General features: G+C 41.0%; 1 protein-coding gene across 3 annotated transcripts in view; it reads left to right on the top strand.

Annotated features, from left to right (window-relative positions):
- The window catches only part of LOC128895775 (histone demethylase UTY), a 74439-nt gene that overhangs the window by 36796 nt on the left and 11199 nt on the right, over positions 1 to 26444 (top strand). For all 3 annotated transcript variants that reach the window (XM_054158673.1, XM_054158674.1, XM_054158675.1), the window contains 2 exons: positions 19877 to 20055; positions 24631 to 24759. In XM_054158673.1, coding sequence (XP_054014648.1) covers positions 19877 to 20055; positions 24631 to 24759 — 308 coding nt within the window. The remainder of the gene's footprint in view (positions 1 to 19876; positions 20056 to 24630; positions 24760 to 26444) is intronic.

Raw genomic sequence — 26444 nt, 5'->3', positions numbered from 1 at the left:
ACGAAGCCTCGGAGAACATTTTCGCTAAGGAAAAAGTTGTTTCAAATCACCTACCGAACCACCCATTTCAAGGTGTTACAACATTTTTCGGACACCCTGTATATTTTTAAATGTCCCACGTTTACTTGAGCGCGCGATTATTTTCGCGTAAAAATAAATCACCTGTCGCCCGCGAAATTTAAGAGGTGCGGGTAGAATGCATTGTTGCATCGTTCGTTGTTATTCAAATAACATCGAATAAATATTTACCAATGATAACCGCCTGATTAAAATTGTTTCGCTCGAATAATTCACCGGGACAATAATCATGTTCGTTGTTTGCAATTAATTATTTAGCTCGAGAGGGTCAAATATTATTAACGCGCAATTAAAATGATTCGAATGCTGTTTCACAATAGCGGCGTCGAATTTATTTTTATTTAATTATACGGTAGCCCCAATTGAAAACAGAGAAGCGAACCTAGAATTTATTGTTGTTTCGCGATCAGTGGACTTTGTCGCTACACTTTTATCGGTACGCGCGTGTAATAGACGGACAGGTGGAGCCGAGCACCTTTTAATACTTGGCGATGTCCGATTCCTTGGCGAGAATTGTCAGGTTGCAATTTACCATTCGCGCTCAGGGTCGTTCATATTTCACGACTCGTGCCCAGCATGTATGTAATCGCTGAGCCGTTGACTCAGCCACGATAAGGGTTTCACTGACTGCAGATACCATCGAAGATACATTCTGACCGATGTCTGATAAGGGAACGTTCTCTGTCTTTAAATAGGACTTTCGGATGCAATAACTAACGTCGACTTTTAAAGATAGGTTATATATACATTACCTTGCATTAATAATTCAAGATTTGAATTTTATGTTCGCGTAATTTCTTATCTGAACAATTTTATCTCTAATTCCAATTCAATTAACGCTGAAACTATCGACATCCACTCATATTTATCATTCGTGCAACGATATTTTTGTAATTAGAAAACGAAGCAAAATGACACTAGTTTACAGCAAAAATGTACATTCAATGCCGAAGCTATCTCAGAAAAAATCGAACGAAAATTTAAAAATTCATATCTCGAAAACCGATCCATAGAAAAAATTTTCATTGCGATTTTCGAGTTTAGCAAGCCAGTATACATAAAAAAAAAAAAATCGTCATTGAATGTACATTTTTTACTTTTATTTTGTAAATTAGCGTAATTCATCGATAAAATTAGCTCTCTATCGCAATAGTTGACCCGAAAAAAGTCTTAATAATTGAGCCTGTTTAAGAAGTTTGAAGTAAGCCAGATAGCCTACTTCGTATGGAAGTAGAATGCAGCAAAGTGGACGGTTCGCTTAACCGGTTCGAAAAAAAAAAAAAACGGAAAATAAGAAAAGAGAATCGGTAAAAGTTAAGCGGACTAAGGACAGCAGTCGGGGTCCCGACAGACACCTTGTCCGACAAGATTTAGTTCAACTGCACTTTGCCGAGTTGCACCTGCGTGGCGCGTGCTACGGAGATGCATCTGTCGCATTCGCATAAGGCCACGTGCCTGCGTGCACGCGGTGGACACTCGCGACACTCGTCGTGTGCGATCAGAGATGAGGGCAAAATTGTAGAGTAAAACTTGAAGTAACGAAAACGATACGGATAAATAAATAAAATAATAAAAATTATGAAAATAAACGATATCGGGCACGTGTAGAAATTAATTCTATGGCTTTATATTCGTTCGTGTAGTATTTATTTATCATTTATATATTTCTTTTTAAACATGTAAATATATAAACAACAACAATAGGCAGGATATTACATGCAGTGTCCATCAGGTTGAGACTCGGGTAACTTTTACAAACCTAACAAATAAAAGACTACAATTTCAATTCTAATAACAGGATCATTACTATCGTTTCATCTGATAGTCTCTTGATTAGGTATAGAAACTCGCCTGTTTAATAGATCGATTGCCAAGTATGCAAATACACTTATTGTTAGTAGGCCAAGCGATCTGCCAAGCGAGTGTTTTGTTTACTTGCAATGGGCACTGCTCCACTTTATTGTCCAATCGAGTATTAGTTTCTCTATGCGTTACGCAGAATGTTACGCAAGACATCTCGATAATAAATTCGGTGTAGCCCAATTGTATATCGATCGCGATGAATCCTTCGAACAGCAACAGATTGCTAAGCCGACTTACTCGTGCGAGCAGATAACAGATACTGCGCCGATAACGCGAAAAATTCTTATCTCGAGTTCACTCGGCGGCAGGAACTTTTTCGTTGCATTTCGAGCAATTTATTGCGCCTTCGAAAAATGTTGTGGCCGAGATAACGGGAGCGTCATTGATGAGAGATACCGTGGAACGAGATTAATTGTCTCTAATAATATTTGATGGGTCAGGCGGGCACAGCTATCGGAGAAGATAAACTCCAAAGTAAAATGGCGTGGGTGTACGCGTTTCCCTTATCTAACTCTGGTTAAGGGGCTATCTGGAAAGGCATCCCCGTTTTTCAAGTATAACACTTCTTGTCCCTTGATATTCCCCTCGAAGTATATTTTAGCACGATGCACGGTGCGTCGATTAATGGACAAACATCGAAAAATGATGAATTTGCTAGAGCACAATCTAGCATTTTATTTTGTTACCTAGATGTCAATAGCTTGAAAGTTTTGTGGTCGCTAAGGAGCCGCAGTTATTTATAGTTATATGGCTACCTAATCGTAGCATATTATCACGTTCAGTTTCAGTTCGAAGTTTACGATAGTACAATTTACTTCTTTTTTTTTTTTCACTTAGTCTGTAGTAATATTCATTCTTCATAGCTCATTTTCTCTGTCATGGATTCTCCGCTATTACGGGTATGTTTATTTCATAGCTGTTGCCTATATTAATAGTTCACTGATTATTAAAAAATTCTTATGCATATTCTTATGAGATTCGAATGTAAATTTTAAAATAGACTTAAAAAAAAAAAACGTAAAAAAATGTATCAGTGATACTTTTATATTTGGTTCCTCTAACTTTATATTTCATGCAAACAATGTCCACTTTTGCTACTACCTGCTGATATTTGAGAAATAAATTTTTTTCGAACGAGTCGTTAAAATCAAGAATATTGAAATTGCTGAAAAGTGGATCTCGATAGAGCAATGTAACAAAGTTAGCGGAATAAATATTGATAATAACCGTTATAAATGACATTATAATTAATATAAGAAAGTTATAATTAAAAAAAAATTAGAAACATATATTCGTTGCCTGTTATACTCTTAAATAACAGTTATAAAATATAGTTTACTTTAAATCTATTATTCATTTATTTTACATGTCGATATAAAATGATTATTGATGAGCTATTAAATAGCCACGTATAGTTTCATTCTTTTGGTTATAAGAATTAATAAAAAAATGTCATATTTATTTATGTAAACATTTCAATGAAAATGTTTTAGCCACAAATGTTTATTTAAATCCATTTTCTATGTTACCAAGCACGAACAAGTAAAAAAAGAAATATAGAAATGTTATTTTTGTCCACGTTTGCCTATCATTCGTCGCACTGTGCGATGGTTTGTTTACGAATAGCCAAATAAATTCACAGCTACTAGCGTGCAGCCACGGTCCAATCGAGAAAGGGCTCGACTATCGCGCTACTTTCCCGGGTTCGAATCCTCTCGCCTCCATTTCTCGTAAAACTCGTACAAACATGATTTTTCACTGTTTTTCCCACTCGGCGGTTATCCACCAGTCTTTCTTGAAGGGTGCACGACAATTCTCTGGCACAAAAAATAGAATTGATCCACGACACACCCGGTATGCATCGTCGAGGTTCTATCGCAGCGGAGATAGCGTTGGTGGTAGTAGGAGTACCGTTGCGCACGTTGCATCGTATGGCAAAAAGACCGGGCAATTTCCAACTGCACAACAATGCAGTATTACGGCGTTGCGAAACCGCGCCGGACCGACGGTTCTGTCTCTGTCTCTCGTCTGTCGCAATGTACGATCTAGTCTGGTGGTCTTAGACGTGGCTCCACGATCAGAATCGTCGATACAATCAATGCATACCTCGTGTATCGTTCCGTTTGTAAAATAATTCCAACATGGAAAACGCATTAGAAAATTGTTCGGATACCCAGCGAACGTTAACGAAATTTGTTCGACGTTTTCAGAGCAGATTTTCCGAAAGTGTTTAAGCCACGAACAATGGAACGTGGCTCTCCAGGTTCGTTCGAATTTATTTCCGTTCGATGACGTTTACGTGTCACGCTGTTCGCGTGTCAAGATGATTGACCGACGGTCACATGACGGATAAACGCGGAAAATTAACGCTCGACGTTTCGGGACGGGTCGGTTTGACGCGCCCCGCTGAAAATTGAGTACGCACATTCGGCTGGACGCTGTTTGCTTTGCTGTAAAATTGCAACGTTATACGATTACAAACGGCGAACCAACCGGGAACGATACGCGGAGGGCTCGGTAGCGCGAGATTAATTGGAATCAAATTGTTTCCAACCGATTGTCCCGGAAATTTATTGGTAATACATACACCGGTACATTGAGGTGAAATTTCTTCGATTCGCTCGGGTGTGATGATTTCGAGTAACGAATGAAAGTGAAACGGATTTTTACGAGGGTAAAAAATATTGGAATGCAACGATTGCCACTTTCGAGTCTTGAGGAAAAGGGTCTGTTTTTCCTTGAAGCAGAAAGAGGGGTGGGGTCCTAGCAGGGACAGAAAGCGACGATCCTCAGTCCGTCGAAATAAGTCAAGCGGGTACGGGTCGTCGTGAATTTCGGAAACCTTTCCTCTAACATTCTTATATATATGTTGTAATCCTTTAGGAAATAAAGTTTATAAAAATACAATTCTAACAATTGTTCCTTAGTCACGTGACGGATAAACGCGAGGGTTACGTTCCAATGAGTTCCAGTGCTAAATGAAACAGCGTTAAACGGGGTCTTACTGTCTAGAGACATCAGAGAAATTTTTGTTTAGTACCCTCGGAACACGTTCATGTTTCTATCCATATTTAACACTTTATCTACCGGGCTATTTAGAAACAGTCTTTAATTCAAAAAAGAATTGTCTACAGTAGCATATGCCAATCTAGGCTTACAATAATTCCTTCATACATGTTACTAGGTACATTGAAAGCCAAGTCTGTTCCCAAAAACTGAACATTGTATGTAGACAACCACCAACACAGTAAATAAATTCGAAAAGCTAAATACTGGAATGTGGCTGAAGCTGTGTGAGTGCGTACGAGCATACATACAAGGCACGGGAGTACACTCCCTTAACACGTTGATCGCCACGTCACCCATATATGGGTGACAGTGATTTTCACTGAAAAACTACGAAAATTAATTCTGAATGTTGAGTGTCACAGAAAATGAATTTAAATAAAATACTTGAACTTTAATGAAGTTACTAAACTAAACACCACGATAAATGTTTCATTACACAGTTTCCAATAGTCTGTAAACAAAATTGAATCACGGTAGAAATTTTCAAGATTATTAGTCTGGCAGCGAACGTGTTAAGAAACCACCGACAGACTCTTCGACCACTCCTCGACCTCTTCGTTTTTCTGAAGCAGAAATAAAAACGCAAACATGTCTCGTAGATTCAAAAGAATAAATAAGGAATTTAGGAATAAATTACTAAAGAATGACAAAAGTGTCCCCTTAAAGCTACCACGAGAACACCTGTCGATAGCCGCGACTCGGTAGAACCGACGAACGAACTTTGCGCAGAAGGGCGACGAATTGTCGTAGAGTGGCGAAGGTCGAATGTCGCAACCGTCGTTGGATTTTGAAATAATCGAAGGGTGCAGAGAAACGGGGAGAAAGACGTTCGACGTTGCAGCTGGATCGTCGATGCAGGTGCAGATGCGGCTAGGACAAAACGTTTGTACGTACACTCTTGCAGCGCAACAGCAACCGGTGTCGTCGGTGTACACTTTCGTATAATGGAAATTAATCGATACGCGCGGGCTCGATCCTTCTCGATAAATCCGATTAAATTAATCGTTGCAAATGGGACACGCGAAACGTTACCTTGATTTCTTCTGAACTCCAGCACCGTCTAAAAATAATTCCACCTCGTACAAAGTTATTTCTTGCGGGGGAAAATCTCGTTTCCTTTATTTTATTCGTTATTCGAGATTCCGTTCGACTACGCGGACGTTTTGGCACGCGAGCTGGAGCGTCCACGATGAAAGACCGTGTGGAAACGTAGATGCAGTCGCGGCACGGCGTTGACGAGCGCGTGGGAGTGCAACGTGGGGCGACGAGATCGCGATGTGGGTCACTAGGAAATTGTTAGTCGTCTGTCGTTCTGACAGCCTTCCTGCTCCGGCGCGCGCAATGTGGGCGCCATTGTCTGATCTCACAGGCAGGATGTGTAGGACTCGCATGCTAAGAACGGCGCGAGGAAATGTTCGACGAGCGATGAATCGTCGCCACGTACGTTAATCGGGAATTTCGGATTGACCGAAGCGTCGGAAAGTGAAATTTCTGTAGACGGCGACCGGGTCGAGAACCTAGAAGCTCGATGATCTAATACTATATTCCTACTTAAACTAGAGTTACGAAAATTTCAATATAAACGCGCATAATTAAACGCGTGTTAATTTCTACGCCTAGTAGCTCGTAATCTCCGTAACGAAATTTTGTAAACCACATTTGAAACTCACAAGAGAAGAGCAGACTCGCAAATGATCGAATATGTATACGCACGTAATCAATTTCCACGCGCTCTTAATCTCCGTAATTAAATTTATTAAGCATCGTTCGAAGTTCATTTTTCTGATCGCGTTCAGTTAACGTTTCTCAAATTAAATCTGCCGCGAAAGTGAACTCGAATTAATACCATAACTCTGTTCGTTTAAAGCGCACAAGCCCGTTCGGCCAGACGTTTATTTTCATACCGAGAAAAGCGCTATTTATTACATTTCACTTTCCCGCGTGCCGCTCGTTTTAATAGGATAAAAAACAGTTGCGTAACGGTGGAACGGAGAACGACGAGCATATATGAATCCGTGTGGGTTCCATTCTGTCGCGTGACCTCTCCGAATGATGAACATTTATTATCTCTTTTTTTTTTTTCAGAGCGCGCCGTGTGCCGCGCGTTGACTGTTTTTATATCCGGTGGTTGCACACGCCCACCCATTCTGCGATACCGTGTATTCTTATTAGAAGCAGAGGTTATTTTTACGATCGACCATGAGAGCTGCGAATCGAACGCGCAGCGTCGTAGATCAATCGTCAATTAAATTCTCGTGCCGTGTATTATTTTGCAGAAGTGCCGGGGCTCGGGTTATCTAATTTTATTAGTATCAACGCGACACGTGTCGGAGATGACACGATAACGCGATTATCGCGGAGGAAGTCGACTCGCGACGACGACGTTGCTGCAATTATCGCGGCCAAAAATATTTTAATCTCGCGGAAGTGTTATCGGCCGGGTCCCTCGTGGTTATTCGTTACTCCTTCTGGGGGCAAATAAATCGTTCGTTTCTTTCGACCGGGCTCTCGCCAGTTTCACCGTGGCGCGTGCGTGGGCGGGCAATTCCGCGCTGCATATAGCTTTCGTATATCGTCGAGAACCGCGGGAATCGCTATTCCAAAGCGAGAACGAGCCAGTTACGAAACCCAGACGAGGATGGAGAAAGGTAAACACACGACTGATCGTTTCCACGGATTTAAACTTCCTTCGCGTTAACCGGTGGCCAGAGATGACCGCCATTTTTTATGCGGATAAACATAGACGAGCAACGATTCTTAACTGTTCGATAAAAATCACGATAGACTATCGAATTATGTAGGCTCGACGAATGAGTAGCTACTTGGATTTTTCAAATATTAGTTCTACCGTATCTTGAATATGCTTCTCAAATTTGGAATTCGCTACAAAGTGGCCTTACGAAAATGATTGAGAGTGTTCAATATAAATTCCTAAGGCATGTTTCTTATAAGATAGGGACACCCATGGATATAGCAAACCACGAATACGATAATATCCTTCGCACTTTGCGAATGCACACAGCTTAAGCAGCGCCGAACCGTACCTGACCTCATACTACTTTTTAAAATGGTCAATAGTAAAATTGTATGTCCCAGAATACTGGAACTTTTGAAATTCAATAGTCCAAGCGGACAACTTCGAAACGGTGATATTTTTTACTTAGATCCATATCGTACCTCGATTGCAAAACAAAATTGTGTCTCTTGTGATCTCTTTCATGGCTCACCTTTAGCTTTTAAAAGGTCAGTAATCGACTTTGGGGCAATTATACAATAATAATTCTTAGACAATGCGCGACTTATGTTTAGAATCATTATCCTGGTAAAATTCAATATCTTCAGCAATTCCAATTTTGTCTGCACTTTGTTTTAAATTGCTTTTTAAAAGATTCAAATGAGCATTCTTAACCATGATGCCATCTCGATAAAAACTAAATTGTCAACGCCGGAAGTCGAAATGCATCCCCACGCCATTACAATGCCTCCTCCGTGTTTTATCGTACCCAAAAATGTGATATTCTTTCGTTTGTTTATTGCTATTATGTGATTTATGTAAATTTTTGGATTAACGTATACATCTTTAATAACATTAATAAATGACTTATTACTGGAAACAGTAACGAAGACAATTGCTTTTTTTAATAACTACGATATCGAGTCATAAAGCTAACCATACACTAGTGTCCGAATATTTCTGAGTGTCACTGTATCTGTTCGAATTCCGTTGCCCATCTCGAACAACGTAACGTTCTATTCGACTACAAAAAACGAACGCGAACGTTATGCTTGACGGGTATCGATGCAACTCGAGATTGCGCGAGCGAAAGTTGCATGCCCAGAAGCTCTGCCTGCGCGTATTTCGCGATTCAACGACGCAGTAAAGAGCACGGCCGCGCGTAAACGTATAAAGTAGAGATTTTCAAGGAAGAATGGAAAGCGAGTTTCTCCGTTGCGTCCTACCATTTAGGATTTTACCATTGTCGCGTGGGTGTCGAAACGTACCTTGCACGGTATAAGGACATTCGTGCCACCCCAGGGGGAGGTAGAACGGCGCTATTATTGCGTAAAGGAATGGCCAAGGTAGTGGTTGACAACGATACCGTAATATGTAACGGCTGCGAACAGAAACGTTTCCCGTATATATTGTTAATCCCTGAGCGAGTATGCAACGCGTGTTCGCATTCATGCGATCGAACGTGATAATTGTGTATGCGCGGGCGAGAATGAAATTTTGTTTATTATACGCGTGAACGATGTGACCGCGTTTCGTGGAATGTTTATCGTAGTTGTAACGCAATACCTTCGGTACGTTGGGCGTGGCGACAACCCAGACCTGAAACACGATACATCGGTTGTTCGTGCAACGAGTCGAAATTTTAACGAGAGGAAAGTCTGGACCGTTTTGCTGATAAAGACAAAATTTGCTTTGAACAGATGTACGGAAAGAATATATGTACTTGTGCAAAACGAGATATTATAATATTGGTATATCGGTTAATAGAATACATTTTATATATAAATTATTTGATATATCTGTATATCAAGATAAGGCAAGGAATATAACGAGGAAGTTATTAAAAAAAGGCCGGCACGGTCGTGTTTGTACCACGGAAAGAGGATTTCGTGTTACGACATTTTGCGGTACTTGAAACACATTTGCACAGTGGGAACGTTTAGTTGTGCTCATAATTACGACAATGAAATTCACTAGCTTATCTGATCGAGAACTTGGAAATTTAGTACTTTAACTTAAGAAAATATATATATTATATATACAGTATATATTTCTATTTAAACTAGAGATCGCCCTCAGGGGCTGTAGTTTGCGAGTATGCGACTACAGTACGGGTTTAGCGAACCCGAGGTACCCGAGCTTGATCTAGAGTTACGTAAAATAAAGTATCGTTAAAAAGAATGTGAATAATTGTACCATCGAGTATGGATTCAGAGCAATAAGAAAATTGACAGCTAGGAAAATTGACGCTTAGGTAAACAAAGTTAGCTGAACTAAAGTTTCGCCCCTCAAAAAAAAAAAAAAAAAAAAAAAAAATAATATAAAGACGTAGAGTGAATGTCTAGACCTAACGCGTGGTAGGCGTGTCGTCTTGGATGTCCGTCAGCAACGGGTCAACAAAACGACCATTAATGGGTCATACTCGCGTTAATTAATTTATGAAGTGTTAAAGGGGCCTCCTGCGGCAAGGGTGCATTAAAATGCACCCTTCGAGGCCACTGCATCGCGACACGGAAAACGGCAGCCTTTCTAGACGCCACCCACACACGATCGACCTCGACCTTTTCGTGCGTACGCCCGCACGAGAGCAGGAAATCCGAAATGCTCCTCCGGTGTACAATAATGAGACGGTCTTCTCGTGATTCTCCCGAACGATACCGAGAGAGGCTCGTCACGGTTTTAATGGCTTCATTTAGATTCCATTTCAACGCCCGCGGCTCGGCTGTGCCCTTTAAAAGTCTCCCTCGATCCCTGCCCTTCTTTAATCACGCGACTTCGCCGCTGTGATTGCGTTTTCTTCCAACGGGAACCGTATATCGAACCGGGACTCGAAGAATCGGGAATAGTTTATCGACGGGGTTCGTGGAGTAATTACATTCTTATACTGTGAAGTTTATTCTCGCAGATAACGTCACTTTTCTTCTCTCTTTTAAGGGTGCGCTAGGAGCCAGAGTCAAACTTCGAGTTGACTTCAGCGACAGTCGCGGAAAAAGTAGGAAACTCCGGTACAATGACAGAGAGGGCGATACAACAATTACAGGAGAGACGAGGACAGAGCGATTAGGCTAGGATGATTTTTTTCGAAGATATCGAAGCAAAGAAGCAATATTTTCTAATAATTCTGGTTTTAATCTATTCGTTACACTTTGGCGGATGCGACTCCAAGACCTGATTTTGCAATTTCGGCCTTAAAACTATATAAACAATAAAATGAAGATAGCAAACGTACTTTTATTGTTTATAAAGTTTTAAGGCCGAAATTGCAAAATCAGGCCTTGGAGTCGCATCCGCCACAGTGTAACGAATAGATTAAAACCAGAATTATTAGAAAATATTGCTTTTTTGCTTCCCGGAGTTTCCCACTTTTTCCGCAACTGTCGCTGAAGTCAACTCGAAGTTTGGCTCTGGGTCCTGGGCACCCTTAAATTCATCTCAGCAAACCAAGTAGCGTATACTTTCCGTTGAAACGTAAGGAGTATTCGAGAAAAGTTTCCTTCGAGTCGGATAATAACAGTGGGATTTATAGAAAATTCACAAACCTACAGATTCATTCTCTAGTGTCGATTTGGGTGGTACGGCTTGGTGGCACCATCTAGCATCGAAAATGGGAACCATTTCGCGACGAACTTGGGCGTTCTGCCGTCGAGGACGCTGATAGAACTAAAGACGCCATTGCACGAAACCATGAAGACTGTATAAGGAGATCCAACTCCATACGAAAGTTACTAAGAAAACTGTTATCAAAATCCGGAGCTTTAAGTTATGAATATTTCGTCCACTCGCAGCGCTAGACTACGGTATATATATGTCATATGTGTACGTAGTATCATATATATATGTACACATATGACATATAATTATATCGTAGTTTGTGCTCACTTGCGCCACGAGTGGTAGAAATATTCGTAACTTAAAGCTCGGGATTTTGATAACACTTCTACACTACACAGTTGGAACTCCTTGTACAGTCTTCATGCACGAAACCCAACTCGAATTAGAAGTTTTTGTTTTGAATTGTTTCTTCTTGGATCTCAGGCAACACATTCTCATAGTGTATCTCACACTCAAAAGCGTTCGTTCAAATAGCTACCATGTCTTGTTTATCGTCTCAAGATAAACATCTTTGCAATACCCTGCTAAATCTTAACTATATTCTCACCTGACCCTAATAATTATTCCTCGCATAAAAAAAAAAAACACCTGTCTAGATTAGTTTATAATATAGCGTTAACGGACCCGTCAGGATTGCAAAACTCGTAATCGAGGCAAATCGAATCATAAATGAACGAATAAATAAAAATTCCCGACTTTGGTCTCGCGTTGAATAATCGTCTCATTAACTCTCGCTATAACCTCACCTTAAAAAATACAATAACCGTTATTTATCGCGTGCTTTCATCGTAATTTCTTTTGTTCATATATATCTCCACGAAGCGCCGGATAAACTTTCTAAAACATCAGATACAGGTATTTAATCGATGAAACGTCATCGACGTCGAAAAGAAATTAAATCTCGACAGGATTAATCACGGTTGTGGCACTTGTTACGCTATTCTGTTTGTATTATGTCCCGTACGACTGGCGTGAATGATGAATATCAAAACGTCACTCGTCAGACTGGTACCGCGGGCTGTCTTCCGTTGAATCGATGTTCCAACCTATAAATATACACGGGTCAATGGCAGCGGTAGCAAACAAGCGACATCAGCCGACGGAATCGGTATCGGATTTCGTTTCTGTTTTGTCATCGTTGAGATAGGTCAGTCAGGGACACCAGGCACAGGCCGTTCCATTTCTTGCTGATGACGTAGCTTTAGTCAGAATTTTTAGCTAATATTCAGAATCTTTTGTATATACAGGGTGTTAACAAATATGTGGGACATTTTTTTCAGGATCAAGGTCCTTTACCAGATTTTGTAATCTGAAGCTTCGTTGTTGAGATATAAATGATTAAAATTTACAATTGTAACTTCCGACGCGGTCGCGCATTGACGGCACTCACATACGAGAAAGACGCACCGATGTACACTCGCTAGCGTCATTCCGCCGAACAGCTGATTCGCAGTTGATTGCGAGTGTGCGTCGGTGCGTCTTTCTCGCGTGCGCGAGTGCCGTCCATGTGCGAGCGCGACTGTAAATTTCAACCGCTTCTATCTCAACAACAAAGCTTCAGATTGCAAAATTGTTAAGGACTTTTCGATTCGTACCGGTATAAAGACTTGATCCTGAAAGAATGTCCCACATATTTGTTAACACCCTGTAGATTAACTCCTTGCCTTACTATTTAATTTCCAATAACGCGTGGCATAAATGATAATAGGGTCGGTCACATTTCATTCATGTTGGAACATTCACGTCTCTGATACGTTTTGTTGACGTTCGGCCCGGTAGACTTGCAACGTCTCTGAGGCGTCGTTGTAAGCTAAGGGGTTTAAACATATGGAGCTACGAATCGAAGACGAATAAAAATATACAGATACACAGTTTCCCTAATTTGCGTGCTAAAGGACCTAGGTGAGAATGAAATTTCGCCGAAGGAAGCCCCCGGAACTGTTTCTCACGCCAAATATTTGCACAGACAGCGTCTGTAATCGCGTAGTGTTCTCGGTGAGATCTGACTGGCGAATATTTCACAAGAGTCTCTCGCCGAGAGTCACTGACATTTCTCCTTCTCCCACACGGCGGGGCAGGCGTGTGTAACAGTGACTCATTCCCGAAGACAACGAACCCCGAAAGGAAACGCGAAGCGAACGAAACGATGAATGAAATCTTCCCGTGAATGAATTTACTACCGTCTTTTACGCCAAGGCGACGGTCGTCCTTCTTTTTTTTTTCTTCTTCCTATCCCCTCTTCTCTCCTCTGTGTTTTCCCATCGTGTTCTTATTTTTTTTTTCTCCATCTTCGTTCATTCCAGTTCTCATTATGCTCGGTCGGCGTGCTGGAACGCTTCAATTAATTTGTCGTCGTCGAGCTCGGTACGGAATTAACGTTCTCGTTACTTCCGTCTCCCGCGCCACCTCTTCTCCCAGGGATCTCCTCGGTAATGGAACAATAGGGTATTTCTGCTTTATCGCACCGAATATTATTTCCCGCGACGAATTCGCGTCCTTCCCCTGTTCGTCGCGGCTGAATTAAAGAAAATAATATTTTCCGCGGGGCAAATTAAATCAAGTATTTCATCCGAGGGGAAACTAAGCGGCGTCGTTACTGCCTGTGACCAAATGAAATAAAACAAAACTTCTCGTCGTGTAATATTTTCCATATTGCTCTTGACATGTTTCGAAACATATCCAACTTTCATTATTTGACTCTTTTGACAATTACCGCGCAACCTGTTACGCTGTTGGTTTTCGCGGGCAGTTCTATTCGGTAAAACGCGGCGCAACCTGTTCAAAAGTGTGCCGAGCTCACACATACAATATGCATGGGCCCTGGCTCCGTCTCGTTCGAAATTGACGGGTGAACATCAAAGACTCGAATTGCTCAATCCGTGTACGCCGTTTCGACGGCTGGCTTCCGTCCAGGAGCTCCAAAGGCCCGGAATGAAACGACGCTCGGCGTCGTACCTGGAATTTCGCACGTGTTGCTCGGTAGACGAAGCTAGAAGGATCGATCTGATCCTTTACAGCGCGACCCGTTCGACGCTTTCAGGTACATTGGCAAAATTAATCGTATAAATAGAATTTTCGAGTAAGGAATAAATGAGATTTCGTTTGTATTGGAATTATTAAGCGTAGCAATTAACCGGTTCGTTCTCATGGACGTGTTATCTCGCGACGACGATGCTGTTTGTATCGGGTCGCAGACGTGTTATCCCGCGACAACCATACCATTGGTATAAGGTCACAAACGTGTTATACCGCGCCGCGGTACCGGTCGTACAATGCCACGGACGACATATCTCGCGTGCTCCGTTATTAGATTAAGAACTTTAATTCGGAAAGGCGGTAATTTTGATAAAGGTAAAGCGAAGCTTTGATTTAAGGATATTTGAAATTCATTATTTCTCTTATTATTTCTACAACACCGGTTCGTAAAGAAACCAGCTATTATTGCAAGAATCGTAATGTCGCGTTATGTGCAGTTCCCTGCTTTGAATTGTTGTACCATACAGAGAAATAATACATTTAAAATATCCTTAAATCGAAGCTTTGCTTTTATTATATACCCTTTCCAAAATAACCGCCTTTCCGAATTAAAGTTCTTAATCTAATAATGGCAATTTGCTCCTTAATAAAAAAGAATGTTTAGGATGTTACGGGGATGAATAAATCGTATAGACGAAATGTAACAATAACAAGAGTAAACTTTATTATATAGTCACGGTCGATGTTCCGATATCGACCTCTGGTCATAGACTGCTGCGTCGAACTCGCGACCCGTTTGCTCCTCAAGGAGCAACCAGGAAGGGGAGGAAAAACTCTCCTCATTAGTGGTCAGCGGCTTTGTAATACCGCTGTTCAAACATTGCGTATGATAAAGTCATTGCCAGACGCCGCCGCGTCATCGACTTCGTTCATACAAAGTATGTCGCAGTTCTTAGACCTATGCCGCGCAGTCCGCTACAAATGCATCCGAACTAAGTTCTTTGACCATTGAACTAACCAAAACGTTTGGCCCACCGACGTGTTAATTCAGTGATCTTATTATGGAAGATACAACAGAATCTTTCCAAAGAAGAGACATCTAAGCACGCGAGATCGTTGCTAGGAAAGATTTGAGACGTGTCGTTTTAAAGCGACGAATCGGGCGAATCCAGTTCTGCCTGTAGTCACGGAAGAACGAGCATATGCACCGATCCAGCAGCGTGTCATTTGGCACTGATCGCAATTGTTATTGTAGCGTTCCTCCAGCCGTCCCTATGGTTTTTGTCGGTTCTCCCTCTGGGCTGTTCGCGTGTCAAGTCAGAAACACCGACCGTTTCCTGTCCATCCTTTTCTATAGGGACAAGGGAGCACGCACGCACGCACTTGTACACGCGATTACACCGACGACGTGTTTTCGGTGTAACGAGAACCCGCGTAAACCAGTTTCGTAACCGTGAATTTTTAACGATCGATGTTTTCATCGATTCGCCGACGTCGCTGTTTCCGGTTTGGACACATCGGATTCGATCGAGCTTCCCGCCGATAAAACGCACAGTAACCACTCGAAATAAATGCACTGGCCCAGATAAGTGGACGATGCCGTGTCTAAACCGGATAATCGATACTCTGGAAACTGGCCACACCGCGCAAACAGAAATAATCGAGAGTCATCCCGCGGCATTAAATATGCAATAATCCTGTCGGTCTTAGAGTTTAGTTCCTCCTCTAAATAATCTTCGATCATTTATAATGCAGGCAAAATTCGATAAGCGTCTCCTTAAAATAGAATTCGAACCGTGTCAAACGTGCGCACGGTAAAATAGCTTCTATATATTTTTCACGCACGAAGCTAATCCGCGATCTATCACCAAACAACGTTCGTTAACGCGGAATCATTACTCTGACATTGTTACGCGATGTGCAACGAGACAGAAAATTCGAGTGCGACGAATGCACGGCCACTTTCTACTATATAACACGCCGTGCGTCAACTTCGTTTCTTTTTAAACGTACGAAAACATATTATCTCTCCGTCGATTATCGACTCGAAAATTCCGACGTTTACGAGCGAACGAACCATAAATCTCGCTAGGAAAAGATTGGATTGGTAATCCGGCTAGTTTTCGTGTAATAATATCGTGCGCGTAATTAATATGGGCGTCGGTCGGACGATTTCCATGCCGAGTAACGGCGTCATCGTTGAGCTGAAAGTGTTTAACATGTGTAATAACACGGTTTTCACGGAGCAATTGCTTGGACGTGTCTCGTAAATCGATAAAATATCCCGTTCCATTTAGATTTGCTCGTTAAACTATTTCTCTGTCATTGCACATCTGCTATCGGCTATAAAGAATATTTTTCAGACAGAGAAAATATCGTAAATGATGGAAAGAAATAGAATATCATTCTTCCTTTTTTTTTTTTTATCTCTGCTCGTTACGTGGATGATCCCATCGCTGAAGGAACTCGTTAATACGGCGTGTTCGATGAGTCGGGTATTGGATTACATCGAAGGCGAGGCAGCCTTTTAACGCTTTAAGGGCTGAGCAAATACCTTCGGGCACAGCTGCCTTTTGCTGGAAAACAAAGTTTCGTTAGAGTAAACGGAGCTCCTCTGTGTAACTCCAGAATATTCAACTCCGAAAGTCGAACGGTAAATGTGCCCGACGCATACTAACTCGTAAAAAGAATCGAATAGTTAGTTAGTCAGTTGGTTAATACGTTGATCGCCACGTCACCCATATATGGGTGACAGTGCTTTTCGTTGAAAAACGAAAACTATTAATTCTGAAAGTTAAGTGTCATAGAAAATAAATTCAAATAAAATACTTGAATTTTGATGAATATACAAAACTAAGTACCGAAATAAATGTTTCATTGCGCAGTTTCCAAAAGTCTGTAAACAAAATTAAATCGCGGTAGAAATTTTCAAGAATTTTAGTCTGCCAGTGAACGTGTTAATGAAAAGATTCGTTTATTCGATTTGTTGATTGTTCCTGAAAAAAGAAGTATCTACGTAGCAAGAATGCGCCAATGAGGTTTACGAGCTTAAAAATTCGAAGCGTTCGAGTTGACGATGATTAATTCATTGTCACCGCTGAGAGCTGGATTGCGATTTCACAGTGACGGTATTAATCACCGACAATGGCTCGGACAGTTGAAAAGAATTTGATTAACCCCGCGAAAACTTCGCTCGCTCGAAACGGTTCTTATTCGCGCGAACGTCTCGTGCCTCGACTGACGATCGAGTCGCGGTGGTAGCGATGGGATCGAGTGCCATTAGTTTCCGTTTATTTATTTATGAGCTACTGGCGTTACTGTGTGAAAAGCGTTGAACCTGTGTCTCTTAGACGTCGCGGGGCTGTCCGAGTGAGAATAAAGCTCCAAGCGCCAGAGACTTCACTCTCGCTTGCTCGTGTACAGTAAAGACTGGATAAGTGTAAGACATGATTGACTGGGTAAATGCAATGGGCAAAACCCTAGGCTTCGAATAAATTTGAAGTTTGCCGACATGTTTGTCTCGTTTCCTTCTTTGGAAAATGTTCAAAAGAGGAAATGACACGGACATCTCGGCAAACTTCAGATTTATTCGAAGTCTAGGGTTTTGCTCGTTACTGCCCTTGACGCTCGATAAGCGACCAGTAATATGATTCTATTCGATTGATACGCTTCTGTCGATTGCTTTTTTCCTCGGATCTCTTTCTCTTTCGCTCTCTGTCCTTTTCTACGTTCGACTCGAGTCAAATGTAAAAATTTAAACACAGAACAGAAACCTCGACTGGATAAATGCAACGGTTGGGTCCCGATTTTCTTGCGTTTTATCCAGTCTTTACTGTAATGGCGTATCTATACCAACGAATGTAGTATTCAACAAGTGATTGGGCACCTTTTTTTTTTTTAAATGCGTGCTTGATGTAGTTCGCAGATATTGATCTTGATCCCATCGCTAATCGTCGGTGTTCCAGGACTGATGGTCGTTCGTTGACCCCGAAGAAACGTGTCTCGGCGGACAGCAGTCGATAAATATTTAGCACGGATTGTTTCGTCGATATTTTGCAATCGCGGACGCGCTGTCGCAAGCAAAACGTTTCCTTTGTTCGTCGCGTTTCATTTACAGTAATCGTTTACAAATTTCTCTACGATAAATCCACAGAAAATCCCCACCAGTTGGGGGTATACCCCTTGAGGGATCCAGGAGTTCGATCGCCGAGTAGCATAACATGATCTGGGATCGAATCTCTCGGTGAGACAATGCTAATGCAACGATAAAACTCACCGACGTACCCTGCTGTTTTCGCACCGTCTTCTTCTTTATTCGCCGTTCTTTACGTTCGAAGCTCGTCGGCAAACATCAGAAAATGTACGAACTGTGCGATAAACGCACAAGTTCAGTCCCCGAGCTTGTGCATTTATGGAGAGTTTATTGTGCATTCGACGTTAAACTTAATTTTTATTTATTTATTTATTTATTTATTTCAATATATACGGGCATAGCCCATTATGAAATTAATACTTGTGCATTTATGGAGAGTTTATTGTACATTCGACGTTAAACTTAATTTTTATTTATTTATTTACTTATTTCAATATATACGGGCGTAGCCCATTATGAAATTAATACAGTGCAGCAATTATAAACAACGACAGTTGACAGATGTCAAGACAAACAAAAATTTACAAACAAACAAACAATCATAACAAAGTTATCGCCGGTGAATAGCAGAATTGCCGATAAAACATGTTACGTAGCCTATGTTTAGTAGAGTCGATAGAGTCAATAAACATATCGCTGTCTGAACTAAAGGAATTAACTGTAGCACAGGCACGGACAACAGTATTGAGGTGACAGTATCTAGACGAGGAAACATATTGACGAAATAGATATGAGGACCTAGTGGTCCTGGGAGGAATGTGAAAGGGCACAAGCTCAAGAAGAGGTGCACAGTCAATGATATTAGTATGAAGCTTCTGAATAAAAACAATTTCATGTATTGTGCGTCTGTCCCTGAGTGAGAGTACCCTGAACCTGTACATGATGGCACTGTGATTATGATCAAGTCGACCCATAGGAGAGGAGAAAACGTAAGAATCTCCTTTGAATACTTTCCAGTATATCAATATGTCCGGATAGTCGGGGTGGCCATATAATACTGGCGTACTCAAAGTGAGGAAGTACAAGGGAGTAATTTTGTTCTTTTCTCTTACAAAATGGGACTCGCTGGTCAGTAGACACACGAATATAATTAAAATTAAATCTATCTGCTTCTTCTTCTTCTTCTTTCATCTATTTTCTATCACTATATCATACAGGGCTTCTTAAAGTATGGGTCGCGATCCTAAATGGCGAAATCTTGTAGTCGCGAAATTTTTAATGTAAAATATTTAATATTCTCTTTTATTCGTGTTATTACAAAAAAAAAAAATGCAGTTCTACCGCGGTGCACAGCTAGTAATTGAATAAAAATCAAAGCGACGTAGCCGTCCTTTAATAACGGCACCAAAACAATGTCAGTCCAACTAGAGCGTGACTTTGTGTTTTTCCAGGGCCGTGAAAGCATTCCAGCAGGTGCTATGGGTGGAGCCAGGATTTCCACGAGCCTGCGAGGTTCACCTACGGCTCGGCTTGATGCTGAAGGTCCACGCTGACTTTGACGCCGCCCTGAAGCACCTGACGCTCGCTCTGATCGATGCCACGACACCTGCTTCCTTTTCCAAGCTCGAGAGTGAGTCTCAGTTTTCGTTCTACGCTCGCCTACGCTATTGCGATTCGCGTAAAAATAATGCACCGACAGCTGCCGTGCGCTAACCGTTTTTACACGGAAATCTTACTCCTTAGCCACATGTCGCATCGACCTCGAGCTTCTCGAAAGGGATCGACGCGATCGAGGGAATCCGGAGGAGGGTGTTCGGCGGGTCATCGTGACTCGAAGAGGTCACGTTCGGTGTAGATTTATTCCCATGCGTTTTCGAGTTCGATGCACTGTGGGGAGACGAGGAGTTGGACGGTTATTGGAAATGAGGTATAAGTGAATAATAAAACACTGAATTTATAGATTAACTTCAGCTTTATTCACTAAACGTTAGAATTGTTTTTTTATAAACTTTATTTTCTAAAGGATTGCAACATATATATAAGAATATCAGAGGAAAGGTGTCCGAAATTCACGACGACCCGTACCGTTTGACTTATTTCGCCGCACTGAGGGTCGTCGCTTTCTGTCCCTGTTAGGAACCCACCCCTCTTTCTGTTTTAAGGAAAAACAGACCCTTTTCCTCAAGACCCGAAAGTAGCAATCGTTCCATTCCAACACTAAATTGTCACGAGCAGTGATCTTTCCTCAACGAGGAACTGCACGAGACTGATCCATGAACGATAAAAGAAAACCATAGAAAGAATTTCTAGCTGTATACAACGTAGTTTTAGCACATCTGTTTAGTCTTTAGTAACCTATAGGAACGGTCCTCTCAGGCACTTGAAAGGGTAGGCCATATAACTTTCTTTTTCGTTATTCTGCAGTGGCAGATATAACGTTTTACATTTATTCTCAGTACATTCATTATTGTAGTAAAATGTCATGTTGCTGTTTAGTAAATATTCCAACCTGGATCTTACTAACTTCCTGGATCTTACTACTGTATATAATCTTCTTAATTATGTTATTAGAATTACGTATCGTAATATATAGATTCTATACCGTAGAATACTATGGAATAATTTAGAAGATTACTGGTACCAATCAGACCTACTGGCCAACTTCTCTGTTTCCCCACAGTACCTGTACGAATACGAGATCAGCGAAGGTCCCGAGAGAGTTCTTGAGAATAGCTAACATCTCATCTCGACCATGAATCTATGGTTCGCGTGACCTCTTCGTATTAATCCCACTGGGAACAGAGAATTAGACGCAATGCGGGGCATTATTTTTCCTCTATTTTCCAGCAAAAGTCGTCGCGGTAGCGTGACTCGGGTTCTGCAAAATTGATATCCGAGTGCCCGGCGCGGCGGTCGCGTAGAAACATTGTTTCCCCGGTGCATTCGTAAATAAGCCACTTATCGACGTTTGTCGCCCGGTAACTCGTTCGACGTCGCGTAAGAAATAAGAGAGAAATCGTCGAGTCACGCGGCAAAAATTGCCGGCTGGAATAATCGTGGAAAATAATCCGCTTACGCGGGAGTGTTTCGCGTGAGCACTTTTAATAAATTGTTCAGGGTGTACCGCGAGCGAAATCGATACTTCCGCCAGCGTGGAAAGCGGCTGTTACATACCTGGTAGCATTCGTCTTGACAACATCGCGACCTCGGTCGGTTCTTTTGCTCACTTTCTTCCATCGAACTTGACCCCGTTCTCCAGTTTGATACAGCGACTGTTACATCACGTGTAACAACGATAGCTCTTATCGCAAGTTACACGAGTATTTAAGGGAACTGTGCGACGGCGTTGATTGGCGCACACTCCCACGTGACTTTAACCCTTGCGGCGTTGCACTGGTTCTTTACGCGCACTTTTCGTGGTTGAAATTAATTAGCAAAGTTAGGCCTTTTTTTTCCAGCTTCTACATTGTTTTCTGGAGTGTTCCGGAGAGTTTTTTTAAATATCTAAGTTTTGGATTCAGAAACTTATACAAACGTCAGAAGGATGCAGGTTATGTTAAATTAAGCGACACGTGTTGTAGCAGTGAGATAATACTGTAATTATGAAACACAAATATATATATATACAACTTATCCTACAACAAGGAATTATCACCTAATAATATTAATGATTCTACCTGAATCAACACACTTGTCGATATAAGTAATTATTATTTATATCAATCTTAAGTACACAATAAGCACGTGTGTACATGTAATGTCACAGCGTTGTTGATCAACCATGCGACCTCGGTAACGAGCGTCTCTCGTTATGCACGGTTAAGTTTGAACGTCGTCAAACTTACAAATATAAAATAAATACTTACTATATAGGTTTCAAAGTAGTATATTTTCGTATAGTTGGAAGTTCAATTTAATTTTTTTTTTTTTTTTTATAAAAAAAACGGGGCCTTAACGTTTTTCATTTTCTAAAAATCCTCCGCATAGGAAAATGGCAGCCGTTTCGAAAAACAAAACCCGAATTCATCTTTCAAGTTTGGGTATTTAATCCGGTAAACAACCTGTCCACTTTCAATCAACGATATCCTGTAATACACAAAATTCAATGTTTTTAAAGCATGGAGAGTCTTCTTAAAAAGAAGTAACATTTTCCGTTACAGCCTCGAAGAAAATGAACGTTTCGTACTGCGCTTGTAAATAATTATTCGACGCTTCTGTTCTGTAGCGTATCAAACGCGATCTTAAATCTGGAGTAAAATCGCAGCTGGCTGGTAACGAAAGCAGCGTGCACGGAGCGTAGTCGCTATTCCAAGGAACAATCTATTGACCGTAACGCGAACCAGAGCAGGACTTGAAGCCTTAATTAATAAAACGGGAATCTCCGTTCCTCTTTCCGGGCGGGATTTCATGCCACTGCGTGTAGCTTTATCCGCGTCACTTTGGATTACCAAGAAACATGAATGAGTCACGTGGCTACTCACGCGGAAGACGGGTCCCGGTCTGTTGTACTATTCGATGGCTAAATTTAGGACCAGAGATAAAGATATATACGCGAACACGATAATTGGAATAAACTCTGCTACATGGAAGTGATCAACGGATACAACGAATACGACGTTCCTTTTTGTTTTGCTAAGAAAAATAAGAATAATTTAATAATAATATATATATCAGGTTATAAGTCTATAGACTGGCAGTGTTGTTAAAATATTTTTTCAAGAGGACAATCAGTATTTCCTATATTATATATTATATATTATACATATATTTTATATTCAGGCTGTTCCCGGATTAAATGGCCAAACTTAAAAGATGAATTCAGGAGCCTGAGATAAAAAAAAATATTTCCTCTAATATTTCCACACCCTGGATATTTACGATAGGATTTAATAGAGAAACCTTATGATACACGAAACGAAGGAAATAGTAATTGTATCATTGATAAATATTGGGTTGTCCAGAAAGTTTGTGCCAATTTCTAAGAAACATTCAAAGACACGTTTGAATTTCGATATATATACATATATTTATCGAATAATATATGTACCATTTTGTTCCACAATTTTTCCACCTTTTAAGGGATGTCCACATGTTATTTGTTTCCAACCATTCCGATATATTCAGACCCGTAGCGCCTACCAAAAATCGGCATGGACTTTCCAGACAACCGAATATATTTTAATAATATATATAATAAAGGAAATAATGATTGTATTTCTGATAATCGAACGTGACAAATATAACCAGAAATTCGTAATGATTCCATGGTTTTCACGCCTACTGAATCATCATTTAGGCAACTGATTCGTCATTTTCAATGACTTCCCCCCTTAAGCGAACGAGCTCTCTCGAATTCTCCATACCGAGGAATCGGCTCCGGTTCTTTACTCAGCCGGAAATTCCACTTGTAAAACAGTGCGACAGGTTTCCAGGTCAGTCTCGTGTCGACCAATCACGCGATCAGGAAGAGTCCACCACAGTCGCGGATTTAGATATTTTTATTTGTTACACTTGTTCGTATTTATGCAATCGCACGCGGCAGCTGGCGGTACACCGTCGCTTAAAATTCATTGTAATCCTGTTTGTTATTCTTGCCACAACATCGTGATGCACGAACAAACGATGGACGACTCCGACTTTGTTGCAAATGCTAATTGAAATTCCCGAGACTGTTTCGCTGTAAATATCGACGTCCAAGTTTATCTCCATGGTCATGCCAAGGTCGTTACGTGGAAACACTTTGGATTTATTGTAAGATCACTCGATTCTGTTCGAAGTAAATGCGAGGGTGAAATTAAATTTCCAAGGGTAAATTGGAAATTTACCCCCTCTGGTTCAGTTATTAACCCTTTGCACTCGAGGCCTTTATTTCTGGTATCTACCAGCAACTCGAGATGCTTTCTTAGCATTCTATTGCCACGAATGAGGCTAAGATTATATTGATTTCGAAAGTGAGATCTCTAATTCGAGATTCGAGAATCAGGTCACGTTTGTTTCGCAACGACAATCATTTTATTGGCACTTGGAGTTCCAAAGAAATGAAACTTAAAGAAAACCTAACGGTGACTGAGAGTCATCTCTCGAGTGCAAAGAGTTAATAGATGACAAATTAGTCTCACTGTTTGTTTATTGTAACTCGATCTGATTTACTATGGTATCGTATCTCGATCGCCACTAACGTTCGAATACCTCTTGCGTGTTTCAGTCAAGTTTCACATAGCCCACCTGTACGAAGTTCAAGGGAAGTATCGCCTGGCCAAGGAGAATTACGAGGCGCTGCTTAAGGAGAAAGCTCTGCCCTCTCATTTGAAGGCTGACATTTGCCGCCAGTTAGGTAAGTCTAAGTCTAAGTCTAGGTCTAAGTTATCTCCGAGCTTAAACTAAAACCATGTTCAAACGGCAGATTTAGAGAAAAAAAAAAAGAAAAAAAAATGTACACGTCGAATCTAGCTGCCTCCTCCTTCTCGAAGTCGGTTAAAAATAATCTACCTACTCGAGTAGAGCAATTAGAACTAGAGGCAACACTATAGCTAGGCTCAGAGTTAATCAAAGAATTAATCTTTGAACAAACTTGTATCTCCAAAGAAGGAAACGAGATCTGCAAACTTCAGATTTATTCGAAATCTAGGGTCTTGTGCCAACCCTGGCATTATTTTGGTGTTTTCAGTTTTAACACTTTACCGACCGGTAACGGTTCAAGATCCTATGTGCCCTTTTCACCGGCCGCTCGGCAGCAGATCTTCTCTGGCACCGGGAATTGTATAAAAATACGAGAGCTTACAGAGCAAAGCGACTTGTATCTCAATTCAAAGTAACAAATACTTGCTAGTTACCGTAGCAGTTACCGGTCGGTGAGCGTTGGGGACAAAAAGCCGATTAATCGGCTACCGGTCGGTAAAGTCGGTAATTTATTCACGAACCACACTTTCCTCTAGTGTAAGGAAATTTTTTTTTTTTTTTTTTTTTTTTTCTTAATAATAAAAGCTTTCACGACGTCACGACTCGCTTTTGCTGAAATGTGCGTAACCCTTCTTAAGGGTTGAATTAATCACCTCGCGGTGGTAAAAGACCGTCGTCGGCCGTTTTGGGCTAGTAGGATTTGGACTTAAGGTTCAGCCACAGAGCGTACAACCAAGTAGCAGACACGTGTATTGATTTATTCCGGGTCGGGGCGGGCCAGGGATGAGATCGGAGGGAGGAGGCGGGAAGGGTGGTGCGTGCTCGAATGAGAGAAGAAAAGAGTGGGGAGAGGGACGAACGGGGGAAACGAGAATTCGATAAGAAGACGTGATTGCGGGAAACAGTCTTTTGTCTTCCTCCTCGCGTTGCCCCATTTCCTCGTCTCTGAAACGATTCTTAAAATTTTTAAAAGTTTCTTAAGGCGTCTGGCCGACCTGAGCGCTCGTCAGACGTGGATACTATTCTTAAAAAATTCATAAATGCGAAAGTATAGAACAAAATATTTTTATGTTTTGACACTTGATAAAAAACGGTTTAATGAACACGTGAAAAATTATTTGAGATAACAACAAACGAAAAATGGCGGCGGTTCGAAAATTTTCGTGATGGCCATCGGCACGAAACGCGTGTGGGCTGTCCCGTCGTTATATTCTTTAGGTTGCGTGTGAAAAAGAAAAAAAAAAATATTGGATTGTTTCTGGAGTTTGTCGCAAGAGAGTAGCAGTTGGATTTTTTTTTTTACCATTAAGAAAATTATGGTGAGCCGAAGAAATGTTTTTTTTTTATTTTTCACCGAAATTTCACGAGAAAAATCGTCAATAAAAAAAAAAAAAGAAAAACTAATCAAGTAATCGCAAAGATCCATTGCTACTCTTCAGATAATGTATCTAAAAGTGGTGTGTACAAATTTCAGAGCAATCGGACCGATAGTTTACGAGATTTACGTTGTACCATTTCGAAAAATGTAGTGTCGAGATAATCCCAAAAGAAAAGTAAACGTGCGGTCCGATTGCTCTGAAATTTCTACACACTACTTTTAGATGCATTATCTGAAGAATA

Source organism: Hylaeus anthracinus, unplaced genomic scaffold (genome assembly GCF_026225885.1).
Source record: "Hylaeus anthracinus isolate JK02 unplaced genomic scaffold, UHH_iyHylAnth1.0_haploid 5, whole genome shotgun sequence".
Taxonomy (NCBI): domain Eukaryota; kingdom Metazoa; phylum Arthropoda; class Insecta; order Hymenoptera; family Colletidae; genus Hylaeus; species Hylaeus anthracinus.
Note: the sequence above shows the minus strand (reverse complement) of the source record. Positions and strands in the feature narration are given on the sequence as shown.